This window comes from Aspergillus caelatus (assembly GCF_009193585.1).
Source record: "Aspergillus caelatus strain CBS 763.97 unplaced genomic scaffold BDV27scaffold_329, whole genome shotgun sequence".
Classification (NCBI taxonomy): Eukaryota; Fungi; Ascomycota; class Eurotiomycetes; order Eurotiales; family Aspergillaceae; genus Aspergillus; species Aspergillus caelatus.
Window position 1 is genome coordinate 16,073 of NW_022475592.1, and position 20,032 is coordinate 36,104.

General features: G+C 47.4%; 6 protein-coding genes across 6 annotated transcripts; 4 read left to right on the forward strand and 2 right to left on the reverse strand.

The window, feature by feature from the left end:
* The first annotated feature begins 490 nt into the window (after nucleotides 1–490).
* Nucleotides 491–3,835, forward strand: BDV27DRAFT_68232 (coatomer subunit beta'). Its single transcript, XM_032077297.1, has 6 exons — nucleotides 491–601; nucleotides 718–780; nucleotides 834–855; nucleotides 917–948; nucleotides 1,007–2,275; nucleotides 2,337–3,835. The coding sequence occupies exons 1-6, from the start codon at nucleotides 584–586 to the stop codon at nucleotides 3,489–3,491; spliced, it is 2,559 nt and encodes an 852-aa protein (XP_031921573.1). The 5' UTR covers nucleotides 491–583; the 3' UTR covers nucleotides 3,492–3,835.
* A 1,267-nt stretch (nucleotides 3,836–5,102) lies between these two features.
* On the forward strand, nucleotides 5,103–7,088 carry BDV27DRAFT_137646 (SUR7/PalI family protein). Its single transcript, XM_032069036.1, has 3 exons — nucleotides 5,103–5,793; nucleotides 5,850–6,221; nucleotides 6,274–7,088. Exons 1-3 carry the CDS (start codon nucleotides 5,674–5,676, stop codon nucleotides 6,565–6,567), a joined length of 786 nt encoding a protein of 261 aa, XP_031921574.1. The 5' UTR covers nucleotides 5,103–5,673; the 3' UTR covers nucleotides 6,568–7,088.
* A 497-nt stretch (nucleotides 7,089–7,585) lies between these two features.
* Nucleotides 7,586–9,531, forward strand: BDV27DRAFT_137649 (mannitol-1-phosphate 5-dehydrogenase). The gene has a single exon (XM_032069037.1). It carries the CDS (start codon nucleotides 8,083–8,085, stop codon nucleotides 9,247–9,249), a length of 1,167 nt encoding a protein of 388 aa, XP_031921575.1. The 5' UTR covers nucleotides 7,586–8,082; the 3' UTR covers nucleotides 9,250–9,531.
* Nucleotides 9,532–9,642: 111 nt separating this feature from the next.
* On the reverse strand, nucleotides 9,643–10,617 carry BDV27DRAFT_163529 (enoyl-CoA hydratase/isomerase family protein; the record flags this gene model as incomplete). The annotated part of the gene is made up of 2 exons (XM_032073558.1): nucleotides 9,643–10,238; nucleotides 10,389–10,617. The coding sequence occupies 2 exons, from the start codon at nucleotides 10,615–10,617 to the stop codon at nucleotides 9,643–9,645; spliced, it is 825 nt and encodes a 274-aa protein (XP_031921576.1).
* A 273-nt stretch (nucleotides 10,618–10,890) lies between these two features.
* Nucleotides 10,891–13,066, reverse strand: adaB (chromatin-binding transcription regulator ADA2). Its single transcript, XM_032069038.1, has 3 exons — nucleotides 12,705–13,066; nucleotides 11,251–12,645; nucleotides 10,891–11,166 (listed from the first exon to the last, which is right to left on the reverse strand). The coding sequence occupies exons 1-3, from the start codon at nucleotides 12,795–12,797 to the stop codon at nucleotides 11,098–11,100; spliced, it is 1,557 nt and encodes a 518-aa protein (XP_031921577.1). The 5' UTR covers nucleotides 12,798–13,066; the 3' UTR covers nucleotides 10,891–11,097.
* A 278-nt stretch (nucleotides 13,067–13,344) lies between these two features.
* BDV27DRAFT_137651 (serine/threonine-protein kinase) lies at nucleotides 13,345–16,509 on the forward strand. Its single transcript, XM_032069039.1, has 5 exons — nucleotides 13,345–13,776; nucleotides 13,856–14,005; nucleotides 14,059–15,234; nucleotides 15,290–15,654; nucleotides 15,714–16,509. Exons 1-5 carry the CDS (start codon nucleotides 13,755–13,757, stop codon nucleotides 15,909–15,911), a joined length of 1,911 nt encoding a protein of 636 aa, XP_031921578.1. The 5' UTR covers nucleotides 13,345–13,754; the 3' UTR covers nucleotides 15,912–16,509.
* Nucleotides 16,510–20,032: the final 3,523 nt, after the last annotated feature.

Genomic DNA, 20,032 nt, shown 5'->3' on the forward strand with positions numbered 1-20,032 from the left:
GAAATTATATCCAGTATTAGAAGGTTCATGTCTTTATGCCCTATACAACAATCAAGTCCAAGGTTATCTAGGCAGCCTCTTGCGCAGTAGACGAAGGTGGTTGATAGTTGAAGCATTGGAACATTGTAGACAACGTTAACAGCCACGCTGCTGTGTGTTTGTGGGCATTGCGATCTCTTTTAGAGGATGCTTAGAATGTGTAAATTTAGAGGATAACTATTACAGAGGATACAATTGGGAAGTAGCATTGTGACGAGTTTGAAATGGAAATCCTCCATGGATATCTTGTATGGAGCCTAGAATCGTAGGCGGTGAGGGTCCAGGTCGCTAGGCTAATGTAGATAGCTGGCGGGATTCCGTCTCCTTGTGGACACATCGCTGCCGTGTCCCTGAACATCTACATTGGTGACCTACAGGCCATTCCGGTCGGGGACTTCCTCATTTTTCTGCGCTCTCAATATATCTTTCCAAGGGAAGTCATTTGCAAACCCGGGCTGGGCTGTCTGAGCCGCTCGTGGCCTGGTTTCTTCCCCTCCGCCCCCGACGCCGCAAATAGTCGCGACATCAACCTTCCCCACACAACATGAAACTGGATGTTAAGGTACGCCGTGTGTCATTCGGAATAATTTTCAATGTGGAATAGGCTGGCGCTTCTTTATTTGGGGATACATTCGAAGGGAAATGAGATCGTTGCTGACCATAATTGTAACTGAATAGAGACAGCTCTTTGCTCGCTCGGAGCGAGTGAAGGGCATTGACTTCCATCCGACAGAGCCATGGGTGAGTGCCCCTACGATCTCAAATATCGACATGTTATGCTGACTGGGCCTCAGATCCTGACAACCTTATACAGCGGTGCGTTAGGGGATCTGCATATAAACGGTTATAGGCCGAATGCGCTAATCGGAATCCATAGGTCACGTATACATCTGGTCCTACGAGACTCAGGTAAGTGTTTGATGAGCAACGTCACGCTCAATCGTCTTCTGACTGTCAATCTCCGTAGTCAATCATCAAAACGTTCGAACTTACCGATGTCCCTGTACGAGCTGGTCGGTTTATTGCCCGCAAAAACTGGATTGTTTGCGGATCAGACGACTTCCAACTCCGCGTATACAACTACAACACTTCCGAGAAGATTGCCTCATTTGAGGCCCACCCAGATTATATTCGTTCGATTGCTGTTCATCCAACCCAACCTTTCGTTCTCACAGCCTCCGATGATATGACAATCAAGCTCTGGGATTGGGAGAAAGGTTGGAAGTGTGTCCAGGTGTACGAAGGCCACGCTCATTATGTGATGGGACTGTCCATTAACCCTAAGGACACAAACACATTTGCATCTGCATGCTTGGATCGGACGGTCAAGATCTGGAGTCTTGGTTCCCCACATGCCAATTTCACATTGGAGGCTCACGAGACGAAGGGTGTCAACTATGTCGACTACTATCCGCAAGCCGATAAGCCGTATCTTCTTACCACCTCAGATGATAAGACGGTTAAGGTCTGGGATTACACCACGAAAGCGCTCATTGCGACATTGGAAGGACACACGAGTAACGTTTCCTTCGCCTGCTATCACCCGGAATTACCAGTGATCATTTCGGGATCTGAAGATGGAACCATCAAGATCTGGCACGCAAACACATACCGACTGGAGCAATCGTTAAGCTATGGTCTTGAAAGAGCGTGGTGTGTTGCATACCAGCGTGGTAGACAGGGTATCGCAATGGGTTTTGATGATGGTGCAGTGGTTGTAAAAATGGGACGCGAGGAACCCGCTGTCTCTATGGACGGATCGGGAAAGGTTGTCTGGGCCAGACACAATGAAGTGGTTTCAACGGTCATCAAGGGCGGTGATGCTACTGTCAAGGATGGCGCACCAATCTCCTTGCCGACCAAGGAGCTGGGCTCATGTGAGGTCTACCCACAGACGCTATCACACTCGCCCAATGGCCGTTTCGTTTCAGTATGCGGTGATGGAGAATATATCATCTACACTGCTCTTGCTTGGAGAAATAAGGCATTCGGGCAAGCTCTTGATTTCGCCTGGGGCTCGAAGGATAACAGCAATGACTATGCTATTCGCGAGTCAGCAACTAGTGTCAAGATCTTTAGGAACTTCAAGGAAGTCAGCGGCGGCCTAGATGTCGGCTTCCAAGCCGAAGGTCTTACCGACGGTGTGCTGCTTGGTGTCAAAGGACAAGGGGGCATTGGTATGTTCGATTGGGAGACCGGCAATCTAGTCCGTCGCATAGAAGTCGACCCGAAAGCCGTAAGAATCACCCAAAAAAAAAAGTCCATGAATAAGTCTCATCAGCTAACACCGCTTCTAGGTTTATTGGTCTGAGTCGGGAGAGTTGGTTACACTTGCCTGTGAGGACTCATTCTACGTGCTCCGATTCTCGAGGGAGAACTACATCAACGGCCTCAATGAGGGAGAAGCCGACGAGGATGGTGTTGAGTCGGCCTTCGAAGTCGTCACTGATGTCAATGAGACTGTCAGAACAGGTCAATGGGTTGGTGACTGCTTTATCTACACCAATTCGACGAACCGATTGAACTACCTTGTTGGTGATCAGACCTACACAATCTCTCACTTTGACCAGGCAATGTATGTCCTCGGCTACTTGCCTCGCGATGGCAGGGTGTATCTTGCCGATAAGGATGTCAACGTTGTTTCTTTTGGTCTTTCACTTAGCATGGTCGAGTACCAGACCGTGGTTCTTCGTGGGGACATGGATATGGCAGCAGAGCTGCTGAAGGACATCCCGCAGGACCAGATCAACAAGGTTGCGCGGTTCCTCGAAGGTCAGGGCTACAAGGACATGGCCCTTGAAGTCGCCACCGATCCCGAACATCGTTTTGACCTTGCCCTTTCTCTCAACAATCTCGATATTGCCCTCGAGATTGCTCGTGAAGCTAATGTCGAACATAAATGGAAGACTGTTGGTGATGCTGCCCTGGCAGGATGGAATCTGGAATTGGCCCAGGAATGTTTCACCAATGCAAAGGATGTTGGCTCCCTCCTGCTTTTGCACACTGCCAGCGGTAACAAGGAGGGTCTCCGTAACCTCGCAGAACAAGCGTCCGAGGCCGGTCTGCACAATGTTGCTTTCTCTACCTTGTGGTCTCTCGGTGATATCGATGCCTGCACAGACCTTCTTGTGCGGACCAACCGCCTCGCGGAAGCCGTCCTTTTCACACAAACCTACAAGCCATCCCGGGCACCCGAGCTCGTAGTTCAGTGGAAGCAGTCGCTCGAGCAGTCTGGAAAGACAAAGATCGCTCGCCTGATCGGTGTCCCTCCCGGTGCTCCCGACACTACCGCCGATGACGACCTCTTCCCAGAATGGGATGAGTACCTCCGCCTGGAGAAGGAAGGTGTTGTCCCTGAGCCTCCTTCATCAGAGTCCCTTATCGATGTCAACGATGACGAACAAGCCGAGTCAGCAGCCAACGGGGCTCCAGAAGTAGAAGCTGAGGCATGAGCGGGGAGGTAAATGACAGTTGATTGCAGAAAGAAGTTGGGTGTATCTACTACCTTATTGTTCTAGAGTTGTTTGTTTCTACCCATTTATTCCTCTTCTACCATTTTGCCCGCTATGACTTAAATATTATGTCTCATCCATTATGACACTGTAGAAATCACGGCCATTGTTTCTTTGAACAGGGGGGTACTATCAACATTATCCCAACTTGCTCTCTGATTGAACCTTTCTGCTTCTAGCCACAGGTGATACTAAGGATAAGACATTTTGCACAGAAGTAATATCATTATTCATAAATTAGCTTAATTCAAAGGGCATGCTTGGGGCTTTCTACCGCCCATAGACATCCAAAAGAATTCGAGAGCTATATCTCTAAGATGAAGGATGGTATCCAATCCATCAACTTATGCCCTTAGCCCAATGAACTTCCCAATAAAGCTGCCCTAGGGAGGGATTCTCTCAACAATAGGATCGTGTTTCTTGGCAGTGTCCTGGTTAATTCAGTATAGTCGGATTTTCAAAATTTAGCTAGTATCTTGAAGCAATTTCTCTAATTTCGAAGTCATCAACAACTTGTAAAATAAAAGGTTGTCTATAACGAGTAGGAGAAAGGACTGACAAGGACTCATGTATGTAGATCTACATATCGAAGGAAGCCCAAAGCGAGTGGACGTGCTAGATAGCTAGCTAGCTATTTATAGGATTAGGTGTTTGATACATGATATAGCATGACTTATTCGCCACCAGAAAATATTTTCTTGAATATCTTACTATATCGAATATACCAAGATGTGAGCAGCAATCCCACGACATTAAACACTGCACAGCAACTATAAATAAGGCAAAGCCTATATATAATTTCCAAGACCACGGAATCATCCAAACCAAAGATGCTTATACACATATATTAATTAATCCCTAATTCACCAAACCTGATATTACATACAATGGAACCACTACCGGTGTCTGTAATTGGCCCGTCGTAGTATATGTATATGTCTGGCGCCACCTCGGCTGCAGGCTCCCCCCTTTTTATGGATGTGGCAAAATATCGCACTAGATGCTTTTATGTCAGAAGAATGGTGGGAAGTGTTGTTATGAGTCATAGTGAACTGAGTAGTTGTGGGCAGATTTGGTGGGTGTTTTCGTGGAGGGTTGTCTGGAGATGTGCAATGTGCTTTTTTGTTTTTTTTTTTTGTTTTTTCCCTAATTTATCCGGGTAGATTTTGCTAATGGATGGGTGGAACTACTAGTAGTTACTCGGTCTATTGAGGGGGTTATGATTCTTCGGTAGCCGGTTTGTATGCAGTTGTATCGTGACTGACAGGTCGGAAGGTGGTCATGTGGGAGGGGTTTACTGATTGATATGCTTTGCATATAGGTAAGAGATGGTATTATTACCAATATGCGTCTTAGATTATATTGAATTATTTTCACTGAGGCTGGATATACGTAAGGCCAATTTGGACGTAGCCCGTAGATGATGTTCAATCAGGACATAATTGTGAGGGCTCGAAAGTACAATGGCATTGGATTGGTAACACAATAATTCAGTTCTTCATTATTTAAAAACACCCGAAAAGGGTAACTCTAAGAAAAACTCGAAGACAACCTCAATGAGTTACGGTAATATTGAGAAATGACTTCTACGGGCTGAACGGAGACGTTGTATGCCAGAGGGCGAGAACGAAATTACGACAGTGGGAAGATTCCTACCCCTTGGTATATATGGAAACCTGTTTTCAGGACTGGCGTCCTCGTACCTCACAATGGAGCATACCAGACGTTGGCGCACACATTCCCCAGATCGGCTGGAGCCTATCGCATGCAACAGTACCCACCTGGCGTCTATATCCGAACATTCCTGCTGCAAGTCATGGACGTTGATCTGGCCAATGAAATCAATCGACCTTCTTTTTCCGACATGCTGATAACTGCCAGTGTACTAGTGTCGACTGCACAGGTGCCTCGAGGAAATGTGAGATCGGGGCATGTCTTGCTTCAGTGACCGAAGTATGGATGAATATTTGTTCGCCATCTCGAAGAATGGTGACTACCGGAGGATTATCACTAGCGCAGGACTATGTATATGCCATGATGCCACGACTTTGCGTGATAGAGTTCAAGAGCGGAGATTTACAGCGGTGATTACTATCGCAGATATTAGCACAGCACCGACAAGATGCTCAATTGGAGCGACGTACTACCCACATTAACCGCGTTTATCGCCTTTATTCTGGGCATACTATGCCTCTTTGCAGGGACGAAAACAAACCTTTTATTAGATACGGATCTCTTCACGGTGTGTTAGCCTTCGTCACACTCGCTTGGATGAGCAGGGACTAACGACAGTCGAAGATATATACGACGAGGATAGGCAATGGCACGGGGATGCGGGACTTCTATTCGATATATGTCATGTCCTACTGTGAGGGATTCCTGCATGCAGAAAGTCGAAACTGGACCGCATGTTCACACCCGTCGCTACTGTTCTCCTTCAATGCGACAGAAGCATTAACGAAAGATGCTGGTAACAGCACCTCACTATCTAGCCTGGGATGGCCGAGTTCCATCACGGATGATCTACGCACGTTCGGTGCTACCACCCAGAGCATGGGCGTCTTCTACTGTATTGGGATAGGGTTAGCGGGACTGGCGGTCTTGGAACGACTGTGGTTCGTGATCGCGAAAGGACCGAGACAGACGGTTGTAGAAGTTTCTTCTCTCGTGGTAAGCCCCGTTGGACGTTCTAGATCCCATCCGGTACTAAGAAGGCCCACAGCTCAGTTTCACTATGCTCAGCATTCCGTCCATTATCGCAACAGTCATTGCATTACAATTTGTAAAACTCATCAATCGTCACGGAGAGGAGTCCGGTGTGACGGCGACGTATGGACATCAATTTTTAGGAATGACATGGGCTGCCGTCGGGTTGCTGCTGGTCGGAGGCATTGTCAGTTTACTTACGGTATTGGTGGACCGTAACCGATCGGCAGACCAGTATGAACCGGTGGCAGAACCGAAGACGGTGGCCGAGGATTCCGACTCGGTAGGGTCGAACCAGAAGGGTGACTAAGAAAGGAACGGAATGGAGAGGAATACTACGAATAAAGAAAAGGGGGAGGAGGAATTAACTAAAGGAGGAAAAGTAGGAAAAGCGAAAAGAACATCGGAGAAAGCCAAGGAAAGGGAACGAATCGGGAGGAGTGATTCTTGTGCAAATATGTTGAGTTGGAGCCCAAAATTGGATATACGTCGAAAGAAAAAGATAAGAGCCCCACTGAATCTCGACAGTTCTGTCCTTAGTAGAAGAAATTCCATGACTATCTGTTGATTTTTGATCGATGATGTTGTAACAGTGTTTGGTGAAGTGGACCTTGTTCGCAATACAATGGCAGTATGGCAGTGGAAGGGGTCTTGAGATCATACTCATAGTGTGAGAAAAAAATTGGGTCTCCCGCGGATGGCGACGTCACGAGTGGACCCGTGAGAAGGTCTCGCCAAATGAGGCAACCCGGTTCCCTCCGTTCCAACCGCTATACCTGCGATTCTATCGTTGATAGTGGGTCACTCGATGGATTCAAGGGATGTCAAATGATGACGTTAAGTTGACTACGACTTATCGTTGTCATGACTGGAAAATTATCGGAAGGAATTGACCAGTCTTATTCGCGAGGGGGAAATGAAGAGATCAGAAGTCGTTCAGTTCTGTCTTGCAGGGAATCCACTCGGGGGATGAGCAGGGATTCCATAACCGCATTGACGATTTACGCCGTACAGGACGGAGTATGGACAGCAAGTCGAACTAGCCCGTTCGGCTAAAAGGTGAGTCGGATTATGGTCACCTAGCGGAGTGTAACCCCGACTGGACAATGTTCAAGTGTAACTGTAAAGAGAGAATATCGGGTGACAATTGGGTCTCAAGTTCCTGCGTAACGTGATACCGAATCAGATTCATGACCCTATCGCGAGGACGATCACGGAATGGTCCGGATCAGAAATTCTGAGGTTCTGGTTGGATTGATGACCTGAACTAATACCCAATATAATGACGAAAACCAATCCCCTCGTTTCCTGTTTTTGCACGGGAATAGCCACAATTCCCCCAGAAAGAGTCTGAGCCCTCCGGAAGACTGCGTTCCTAGTCCCCATGTGTTAAGTTGATACTATTCCCATAGGCACGTTTTTCCCCCTTCCCCACTCCAGTTCCACCAGTCGTGAATGAGGATATTGTAGGGGTTCCATTCTCGCCCAGAGTTTGGTTTCTTTGCCGTTCCATACGAAGCGTCACTGCATCATTCCTTCCCTTTTCATTCACCCCTCTCTTGTCCTCCATCGTCAAATGTTCTTGTAGTACATATACCCCTCGTTACCCCTCTTTCTGTTTCCCAAGAAATCACCATCGTCAACAACAATAACAACAACTTTCCTACTTCACAAGGATCTCTTTCTGATACCCCCCCATCCTCCTTTCTCTCTCATCTACCACTACCACTACTACTACTTTCATCTACTCTCTCTATCCTACTTCCATCATCATCATCACCACCACCACCACCACAGCAACAACAACCCTCTTTCCACTTTCATTATGGGTAAAAAGGCAATCCAGTTTGGTGGTGGAAACATTGGCCGTGGCTTTGTGGCTGAGTTCCTCCACGCTGCCGACTATGAAGTCGTCTTCATTGATGTCATGGATAGCGTCATCAACTCTTTGCAGCAGACCCCGTCGTACGATGTCACGGAGGTCAGCGAAGAGGGTGAAAGCACCAAGACTATCACCAACTATCGCGCTATCAACTCTAAGACGCATGAGGCCGACGTCGTTCAGGAGATCGCATCGGCTGATGTGGTTACCTGTGCTGTCGGTCCCAACATCCTCAAGTTCATCGCGCCAGTCATTGCCAAGGGTATTGATGCGCGCACCGAAAAGAAGCCCGTGGCTGTGATCGCCTGTGAGAACGCTATCGGTGCTACAGATACCTTGCACGGCTACATCAAGCAGCACACTAACCCTGACCGTCTGGAGACTCTCTCCGAGCGTGCCCGCTTTGCCAACTCGGCTATCGACCGCATCGTCCCCAACCAGCCCCCGAACAGTGGTCTCAATGTTCGCATCGAGAAGTTCTACGAGTGGGCCGTGGAAAAGACTCCTTTTGGCGAATGGGGTCATCCCGACATTCCTGCCATCCACTGGGTGGACCACCTCGAACCTTACATCGAACGCAAGCTCTTCACCGTCAACACTGGTCATGCTACCACGGCCTACTATGCTCACAAGCTTGGCAAGAAGATGATCGCTGAGGCCCTCGAAGACCCAGAGATTCGCGAGACTGTGCACAAGGTGCTTGAGGAGACTGCTTCTCTAATTGTATCCAAGCATGAAATCTCAGAGCAGGAACAGAAGGAATACGTTGACAAGATCGTCAGCCGTATCTCCAACCCCTATCTCGAAGACAACGTTGAGCGTGTGGGACGTGCTCCTCTCCGCAAACTGTCTCGCAAGGAACGATTCATTGGACCTGCTTCGCAGCTCGCAGAGCGCGGCCAGAAGTTCGATGCTCTGCTGGGCGCCATCGAGATGGCTCTTCGCTTCCAGAACGTCCCAGGCGACGAGGAGAGTTCCGAGCTTGCTCGCATTCTGAAGGAGAACTCGGCCGAGGACGCCACCTCCCAGCTCACCGGATTGGAGAAGGACCACCCACTCTTTTCTCATGTGGTAGAGCGTGTGTCCACGGTCCAACAAGGTGCCAAATAAGCGATGTGATGCCCGCTCGTTTTACACACCACTATACACCTTTTTTATTACCAGAAAACGAAGGGTCCCGAGTCCATCACATATATGGATCGCCCGAGGGATATTTGATATGATATCAAACTGTTCTGTCCGCTGGCCGGGCATGAGCTGCATGGGATACGGCGAACATATGGACGGCGCGAATGGAAGCATTCAATGGGATCTCGGATTAGCATACATGATGATTTGTATTGACTTAGTGCAGCGCATAAGAGTCTAATGAAATTAATGATTATGAGATTATCCTTCGGTCTTTTGTGTAGTTGGCATCTGTAGGAATTTACAATTCTCGTTCTTGTAGAAGTGTATAGGTGTTCTTGTTCGCAAATGTACATTTGTAGTACTGCAGTGCATCTACAATTTACTATCCACCCACTTTGGCTTCCTCTTCTCTACAAATGCCCTCAATCCCTCTTTGATGTTCTCGCCCTCATTTAGCCTCTTCTGCCACCCGTCGATCAACCAGCGACTACCCTCCTCAGCTCCAACGCCCTCCCAGCCCAACTTGACCCCCTCCCGACTGACGATTACGGCATCGGGACTATTCGCCGCGATTTGACCCGCTATCTCCAATGCGCGCGTCACCACTTCTTCTGGCGTGGGCAGCACTTCATTGACAAATCCCCACTTCTCCGCCTCAGTCGCCGTTACCCGCCGCCCCGTCAAGACCATCTCCATTGCCCGCTGTCTCCCAATGGTCCGTACCACCCGCGGCAACGCCCCCGCAATCGCAACGACTCCGCGCTGAACTTCGGGAAACCCGAAAAAGGCCTTCTCACACGCAATCACCATATCCGCATTGACAATCATCTCACATCCACCACCCAGACAGATCCCATTCACAGCACAGATAATAGGCTTCTTCCCACTTCGTCGGGAAAGACCCCCGAACCCGGACGACGGCTGTTGTCGTTTCGATCCTTCGGCACTATTCACTTGGTTGTTCCATTCTATTTCAACTCAATTAGTATATGTATCCCGTCTCTTATCAAAAACCAATCAAATATAACAATAGCAGACGGTGTAGATCAATAGATGGATGGATATATGTATGTAGATCAGGAGCTAATCTGAGATAACGTAATAACCATATAACATACCCTTTAAATCCGCCCCGGCACAAAACGCCCTGCCTTCCCCTGTCAACACCCCAACCCTGATACTCGGCTCCTCGTCCATCCATTCCCAGAGCGCGTGCAGCTCATTGTGACCTGCTGTATTTATGCAGTTTAGGTCCTTCGGCCGTGAGAGCGTCACTTGTAGGACGTTTGGGGTTGGGAAGGTCACTTTGGCGTGTTGTGGGGTTGGAGGTGGGGTTTTGAAGGACATTTTTTTTTTCCTTCTTCGGTACTTGGTTTTCTTTTGTTGTTTGTGTTTGTTTTGTGTATGGTTTTTATTTTACTTATTGGGGTTATGGGTTGTCGTGGTTTTTATCTTGGGGGTTTTTGTTGGTTTTAGTTTGATGGGGAAGCGTTGCCGAGGGCCGAAATGCGGAGAAGGTTATTTTTGTGATTATTTATGTGGAGTTTTGGGAGTTGCTTGGTTTGATACTAGTAGTTGGACTAGTATTGACTACTGTTGTTAGTAGATGGGTAATGAAGTTTAGGGACTCGCTCAGAGTGTAGTATCTACAAGGTGAGTGTGTGTTTGTGTATTCAAAATTAGTTCTTGATGACAAGGGTAAAGATAAAATAATAAAGCCCGCTTCAAGCCTTTGTTATGCTCTACACTTATACCACCCCGGCAACGCCCAACTCCGTTCCATTGACACCCTTGGATATAAAACTGTCGACTCATTCATCAATTGGACTATGCCTTGTTGATCCAGCCGCTGTGCACCATAAAATCATAAATTCGGCCCGTTTTGGTCGCGTCGATCTATGGGATTGATTAGATTTCTTTTCTTTTTTCTTTTTCTTTTTCTTTTTTTTTTTTTGTAGAATGGACGGGAGTGGAGGTTACCTTGCAGATTGTTCGCGCGTCCTTCTTTTTCAAGCTCCCTCCTTGTTTCATTGCTTCCTTGAGGAGGGTCTCCTTGATTACTAAATAGGGCTTCGGCTGGACGTGTAGCACGTTGCATACTTCCACCTCTTCCTTGGTTAAAAGATGGAGGTCGGGTGCACCATCGTTCTCTAGTTTCCATGGAATGACTCCATTGAGCGGTTGGACTACGAACTTCGTCTTGGCTGGCTGCGGCGTCGTGAGGCCGTCTCCGTTGCTTGCAAATGCTCGGTCGAAGTCGTTCATCGGTTGGTTAACCGGCTCCGGTGCCTTGTTTGCGCCGGATGCCTTTTGTAACCGCAAAGGGAGCTCGGGTGTGGTCAGCTGGCTGGCTGCAGAGGGACCTTCAGGCTGCTGTGACTGCTTCGGTCTTGTGCTGGCGAACCGATCAAAGGACCCTTGTGGCACGAGTCTCTGGGCGCGTTGTTGTTTCTCTTGCTCGTATTTTTCTCCTCCTTTAAGGTCTCCAATCCCCATCTGTCGCCACTCCTGCAGTTGTGTGATGGCTAACCGTAGATTGTGTTCGTACTCTAAGCCCTTGTTGAACTCCTCAAAGTCATCATGGTTCATCATTCGAGCAAACGGCTTCGCTTTGTTTAGTAGATCCCTTTCCTCCTTGGTGCGTTTCTTTTCCAATGCCGTGTTCTTGCGGTATTCAAGTAAGCTGTGCTCAAACAGAATTTTCTTGCGCTCCGTTCGGGCGGTCAAGCGCGAGTTGTAGATGTCCACTACCGTCATCTTCAGCTCCATCTCTGCATCGGTTTCACCGTTGGCCGTTTCACCAGCGCCCGGTTCGAACGTCATATGTTGCACTGCTTCTTCCGCATCGTTCATAAATTCTGTCTCGAACTCGAGACGACCAGGCATATAACCTTGCACTTCGTGACAAGCCGGAACACTGGCAGTCGGCTTTTGTTTTGGTGTCGTTGGAGGAGCTGCTTTGGCCGCCTCCTTGCGCTCCTCGATGCGACGCTTCTTGCGGAGCTGGAACTCTTCCTTGGAGATCGAGTCGGACAGTCGCGTATCATCCGGATCGGCGCGTTCGGGTAATGGGAAATTCGGGCTGTTTATATATGTGTCGATATAGTGATCTCGTACTTCCTCCTTAGTTCGGTAACCACCGATATGATCTGCGATATCGGCCCATGACCCTAATCCATAAATATCCGCGCCTTCTAACAGCAAAAGTTCCTCATCCGCTCCCCAATCTTCCTGGAAGATCGGAACCGAATTCTGCTCAATCACTTGGAACGGATGTGAGGACGGGTCATGGTTCTTGGACTTCTCTCCGGCAGCAAAACAAGGAACGCAGAGATCGTACTCATGGCAGGTGGGGTGGGCGCACGATACACGAACCTGTTACACTGCAGTTAGATATAGCCCGTGTAATTTCATTGACATCGGTGCCTCCATACCGTTGAAGTCACGTCCACCGAACAGATATCGCAATGGTACTTGGTCCCAGCTTCCGTGCCGCGCGAGGCGGTCTTCTTCCGTATTACGCCCATCGATTGTGAATCCCTTTCATCCTCCACTGTATCCTGAGCCGTTTCGACTAGATTCCGCGCCCTCTTGTGGTGATAGAGGGCTGATATGGGGCGATCCGATCAAGTTGTGAGATGGTCCAGATGGGGAAGTCGGAGAACGCGAAGGGGAATCTCCGCAGTTGAGTGGGGATCGGTCAGGTGAGCGGGCGGTCAACTGGCCAGTCAAGAACGGATTATTCGGCACAGGAGATATGTCAATCGGGCGGGTGAGATAAGTTCCTAATGACGATGCGCTGGCTGATCTCTATTGGGAGCTGAAGTTGCAGTTAGCTTCGGTACATAGCGGCATCGCCAGATCCCGGCGGGCAAAGTGGCTTAGCCATCGGGGCTAGTGGGCTTGGAAGCCTGAATCTTCAGGGTTCTGCACCGCCCCAGGGGCACTGATGCCTCAGGTGTCCCAGGAATGGACCCAGGCAGCCATGTTCCTGACCCAATGATAGCGGGTGATTTTGCCCCCCCTCCTTCTCCCGTGCCCCCTTCTGGTTTTCCCCTCGATCTGTGTTTGTTCCCTTTCCATCGTTCAGACAGAGTCCATCTTGCTTGTTTTTTTTATTTTCTTTTTTTAAAATCTGGGTCGTTGTTGGAATTTGTTCCGGCCCTGGTTATTATTGTTGTTGTTGTTCTTCCCCCTTCTTAACTTCTCCCTGTACAGTCTCCGATCATCTTATCTCTTGATCCCAGTTCCCTGATCCCCCTCAGGTTCCCTTCTCTGTGTGTTTCTGACCGCTGTGGCTGTGGCGGTACCGCATCTCTGCACCAACCCTTTGGGGTACTAAGAACGACCTCCTTTTTGTTTCATTCCCTCCCTAGTTTTTTTTATTTTTTTTTTATTTAGTCCGTGACAAACTTGATCAAGATCCTACTGCATTCCGTTTTCTCTCTCACCTTTATCCTGGATATCCTAAACCGCCTGTCACAATGTCTTGGAAACTCACCAAAAGTATGTCCCTTATTTTCTATATATAGCATCAATTTGGCCCATTCTGCAAGATGACCTCTATCTAACCCACTTCATATAGAATTAAAGGAAACCCACCTTGCTCCTTTGACGCAAACCTTTACCCGGTCCTCATCCACATCCACCATTAAGGGCGAGCCCGGCGAAGAGACCCCTGTGGCTTCGCAGGCTCCGACTCCAACTATTCCCACGTCAAACATCAATGGAATCAGTATGTAGCTTATGTCTCTCGGTTATCACGGGCACGTCCTAACATGTGAAAAGATGCCTCGGAATCTCTCGTATCGCCTCCCGTGGCTCCCGTCAAGCCCGGTATCCTGATCGTCACCCTCCACGAAGGCCGGGATTTCGCCCTTTCCCCGCAGTACCAACAGATCTTCAATTCGCATTTCCAAAACAACTATGCTATGCGCCCGAGCTCCTCGTCCTCCCACTCCGCTCATGGCCAGGCCGCATCATTCGTCCATAATGGCCGTCCTCAATCGACTAGCGGGGGTATCAATGCTGCGCCCACAATCCACGGTCGGTATTCGACAAAGTATCTTCCCTACGCTCTGTTGGATTTCGAGAAGAACCAGGTTTTTGTCGACGCAGTTTCAGGGTCGCCCGAAAATCCCCTCTGGGCCGGAGACAATACCGCCTTCAAGTTCGATGTGTCCCGTAAGACGGAATTGAATGTTCAGCTCTATCTCCGAAACCCGGCCGCTCGGCCCGGTGCTGGCCGAAGTGAGGATATCTTCCTCGGTGCCGTCAAGGTACACCCGCGCTTCGAAGAAGCCCAACAGTTTGTGGAGGATCCCAAACTCAGCAAGAAGGACAATCAGAAGGCGGCTGCGGCTCACGCAGCCCAGGAGCGCCATTTGGGCCAGTTGGGCGCAGAATGGCTGGACCTTCAATTCGGTACCGGATCGATCAAAATTGGTGTTAAGTTTGTCGAGAACAAGCAGCAAAGCTTGAAGCTGGAGGACTTCGAGTTGCTGAAGGTCGTGGGTAAAGGTAGTTTCGGCAAGGTCATGCAGGTCATGAAGAAAGATACAGGTCGTATCTATGCCCTCAAGACTATCCGCAAGGCTCACATCATTTCACGATCGGAAGTCACGCACACTCTGGCCGAGAGATCGGTGCTTGCACAGATCAATAACCCTTTTATTGTCCCCTTGAAGTTTTCCTTCCAGTCCCCAGAAAAATTGTATTTCGTTCTTGCTTTCGTAAACGGTGGAGAGCTGTTCCACCACCTCCAACGAGAGCAGCGTTTCGATATCAACCGTGCCCGTTTCTACACGGCTGAGCTGCTTTGCGCATTGGAGTGTCTGCACGGCTTCAAGGTCATTTACCGTGATCTCAAGCCGGAAAATATTCTCCTCGACTATACGGGACACATTGCTCTTTGTGACTTTGGTCTCTGCAAGTTAGACATGAAAGATGAAGATCGGACGAACAGTAAGACCTCTTATGTATCTGCAATGCCTTTTGTTATCGCTGACGTTCTCGAAAGCCTTCTGTGGAACCCCTGAATATCTTGCACCTGAGTTGCTATTGGGCAACGGATATACCAAGACTGTTGACTGGTGGACGCTGGGTGTCCTCCTGTATGAGATGTTGACAGGTCTTCCTCCATTCTACGATGAAAACACCAACGACATGTACCGAAAGATTTTACAGGAGCCCCTGACTTTCCCAAGCACGGATATTGTACCCGCCGCTGCTCGGGACCTTCTGACGCGACTTCTTGACCGTGACCCCCAGCGTCGACTGGGTGCCAACGGTGCTGCGGAGATCAAGTCGCATCATTTCTTTGCCAACATTGATTGGCGTAAGCTGCTCCAGCGGAAGTACGAACCAAGCTTCCGTCCCAACGTGGTATGTGATAGAACCATCACCCAATCCCCGTGCATCTCGATCGTAGCTGACTCATGTAGGTTGACGCGCGTGACACCGCCAACTTCGACCGGGAGTTCACATCAGAGGCACCTCAAGACTCATACGTGGAAGGGCCCGTTCTGTCCCAGACTATGCAGCAGCAGTTTGAAGGCTGGTCTTACAATCGCCCGGTTGCTGGTCTTGGAGATGCTGGCGGCAGTGTTCGGGACCCATCCTTCGGCAGCATTCCCGAATAAGCAACATCTACTATGCAGTATCAATGAGTAGTTTCAAGTTGAAACCGCATTCTGATATGTGCTGTAGTCTTTCCTCCTTTTCTAGCACAAGGAGCCAATGGCACCTGTTTTAACAGCCCTGATTTAGATCGTTTCTTAGCGATTTTGTTGTTTTCACTACCCTATCTTCTTCATATCTCTTTTTCTTTCTCCCTTTCTCTCCAGGCTGGGTATGCACTAGGATTGTTCGGGCAATCACTTTTTCTAGGGCATCAATGTCATTTGACATGACTAGTTCATAGACAATGGATCATCTAGGGTTCTGAACAAAGTCTTGTTATCCGACTGTGAGCCTCCATCTAAGCTGTAACCATCTGTAGAGCTTAGTATAAGGGCTCATAGAGCTTCCTATAGGACTCCAACAGCCCAAACCAGCAGAACTCTGCTCTGGGCATCCACGATATTGTGTGCTAGTGCTTGAAGTGACTTAACTGTAGGAATGGAGGACATTGTTTGTTTCTATGCTTTATTTCTCTAAGGCTCTAACTCCTATCTACTTTTTGTTGAATCTGGTGTAACTGAGACACTGACATTCATCTATTCCTTATACATATGCATGACCATGCTTCTACACATTCTTACAAACACAGAGGCTATAAATCTGTATAAAAGAAAAGGAATTCCAGTGTTAAAGAAATGAATCAATGCTATAATATAAGTATGCCTACTAAATAATTGATAGTAAAATCTCGATACTATGATGTAGAAGAAAACCATGTATTGAGCAAATTAAAAAAAAAAAAAAAAAGAAAAGAAATTAGAGCAGTAGCAGCAGATATCAACAACCGGATTTCTTCTAGGCCATCACGTTCTTGATTCTAAAGCCTTGTACTTCCCCCCTTATAGCACAGATGAAACCACACATTCCCTGCAATGCAATTATCACATGGTATACGCCTGCATAGCTGAACGTTTCAATAGTTGGGCTCTAACAGGTTAATAGAATTTTGATCGATCGATCGATTTATTGTTTGATATCGCATGGTATAGACCAGTTGCAACTCTTTCGCCGTGAATTTGGCAGAAAACTGGGAAGATAGCCTCTAGTTCGGAATATACCTCCCTTAGTCTTCCATCTAGACTGCGTACGCATTTGATCAAGCATGGTCCGGTCTAACAATACCATTGTGTATGACAGCACTAAGGCCTAGATCACACAATGGTCGGCATACTCCGAGTAATCGCCGTCACATCTTGTGAAGGCCGACTGATGGTGGCGAGATCCACTGACGGAGTTGTCATGGCGCGACTCCTAAGCCTTTGTCAGCCATGTAATTGATCCTCAACAGAATGCTCATCCTCAAGCGAGGCCATACTGGAATAGTTCAACAGTTGTGGATTTTGCTGAGTCTCTAATGACACTGTCTGCGTCTTTGGAATATGGAACTAGGCCCCGTACATAGAGTGGAAGAAGAGTCCGTGGCTATTTGACATCGGTGAATGCTGGTTAAGTAAGATAGCCCTAGCTATCTACTCTTTTCTGCCTTAGAGTTCTCCCCGTCAAAGTTACTTAAAGCACAAAGTGTTATCAGTACTGACAGTGCTTGGATGTAATGAAATGTTCTTTTACCCAATCATCGAAGAGTCGATTCAAGGATCAATGAGAATATAGGAAACTTAAGTGTACACACAGTGGGCAACACCGTTCCTTTTAAATAACAAGAAGAATTGATGTCTGCCATGGAAGGCTTACCAGATTCTGCATCGTGAAATTCTGACCGAGTGGTGTACCCTCATGATGGAATGGAATCTTCTGCTCTAGAACCGGCTTGGACTTTTGATAACTGTTCAGCTCAAAGGGACTAGCCATTATAAGTCGTCAGATCTTGAGTTTTACTTGTAGGGGTATCAGAAAACTTGTAGACCTCACTATCATGCGGTCTCTTGGAACGCACATCTTTCTATTTCTTAGACTATTTGACGTCGTTAGCTACTTTCTTCCATTCATATCTCTGTATCCAAGCCCCTAAGCAATAGCAATCCAGAAGATAACACTGGGGTGAAAGCGACATACTCGAGATATTCTAGAGCCTAATGACTTAGTTGTTACTTTAACCTCTATCCGTATTCCTATAGCCATGGAAACGGCTAATGTTCCTTTATTTCATGAATGACGGTGTATTTGGTTGTTATCTTACTACCAACGTTGACGCTAATCGCAATAAACATACTTGCTCAATTTCTCCTGTGGATCTCAAAATTATCTGTCATAAAAGACATTTCCCGGTCATATTGTTCGATAGCACATCCGTGATCTCGGGAAAACAATGCAAAACCCAAGATATACTTATCCAGTTCCAAGAATAGCAAAAAAAAAAAAAAAAAAAAAGCAGGTGGCCTACATATCATTCCCCCTGCTGTAAATTCCTCACGACAACTTCCCCAACGAAAACATAAAACACAGCCCCCATCAACAACTATTTCTGATATATCAAAGATACTATACAAAACATCATCCCAAGAAAAATTAACATAAACTCAAACCCGAGTTCCAGGCAAACATTCGGCTCTTGGCCAATCTGCAAGATTGAATCATGATACATGCAAGATGTAAACCTAAAGTTACTTCCCACGACACGTCCGAACATTAGGCAACAATTTTATCCGCCCGGTCATTAACGAAATTGGGATTGATTCTCCGATGTGCAGAGTCTTCGGCTTTCACTGAAAAAAAAAGGTAAACATTCCGCGGGGTTTGCGTGGCGGAGTCCTTCCACCAAGGCAGATTTCAACGAGGTTGAATAGAATGGCGATCGGTGGACCTTATGGGGTTACGTTTGATGGCGGTGTTGGTGTTGGTGTTGGTGTTTGCTTGCAGGCGTCGTCATCTGTAGATCTATTAGATCTGTTAGGGCTCATGGATATTGGCTGGGAGATATGCTTTCCTATCCAAGAATAGAAGTATTGGGTAGGCATCCGTCAGAGAGGTAGAGAGTTTTCAGGTAGGTGTGCTTGTCCACGTGTGGTGTATGTTATTGCGTTTCTTCGAGTGTGGCTGTAGTTGGAGGATCTTGTATGCGATTCTGTGGGTATTTCTTGGATGCGTCGATTCGATGCTCGGTGGAGAGCCTTGTGTGATGTCCTTTCTGTATGCCCTCTCGCTTATAGAGTTTGATGCTATGGGGCTCACTGTGTAAGACACTTGTATATGAAAAATCTATGTAGCTACATGATTGGATTACCCAGGAAAGTCATAGATAATAACTAGATCTCTGTATTATTTTTTATGATGCTTTGATGAAAGCATGGTATTACCTACAGTCTGCGTATCTCAACAGTTCATTCGCCAACTCTATACACATAAACCACAGGAAATGACAAAGTCATAGCGTAAAGAGAAGAACCAGAATGTAAACCGGCAGTTGCACATTTTACCGCGTCATCATACTACAGGCAGCAATTTTTTTTTTTTTTATTATCATACTTGCTCCCAAGCTCATGCATGATATGCGCATGCATAACCGATGTGTTGATTCCAAATGATGTACGAGTAGAGGAAGAAAACTTAATAAAAGAATCAGGTGTAATATACTAGATACATAGTATTGAGGTCTTAACTATCGGAGATAGACTAGACATTAGTTAGGTAGTGCCTCAGGCAAGCTACGCCTTAGATGCCAGCATCCAGAGCTTGAATCAATGAATCACCACTCCGAGTCCCCGACACACCAATCTCAACATGACTTCCAGTGAAGAAAACACTCGGGTGACATGTCCACTATCTCAATCAGTATTCTCATTGGAAGGTTCCCACTTAAGGATATCACACGAGTCAATCTACTGCATTCGAGCCCTTTCCTGTGCTCGGATATATATCGGGTCCGAGACCAAGTAAAACGATAATATACTACTGAGTAAACACATTTGGGCTTTCACTAAGAAACATACAATGCCCGGCATCTGATACACACCAAGAATCGATCCAGTTAGTCAACATACAAGCAGAAGATATTGAACGGGCGAGTAGTACACATGGCGTTGTAGAGAACTGAAATCGCTTGTAATCACGATCCGCGAGGAGCATAGGCGAGTCTTGCATTCTGCATTACCTTACACAGTTCATACAAGTAAAGCCAAAAAAA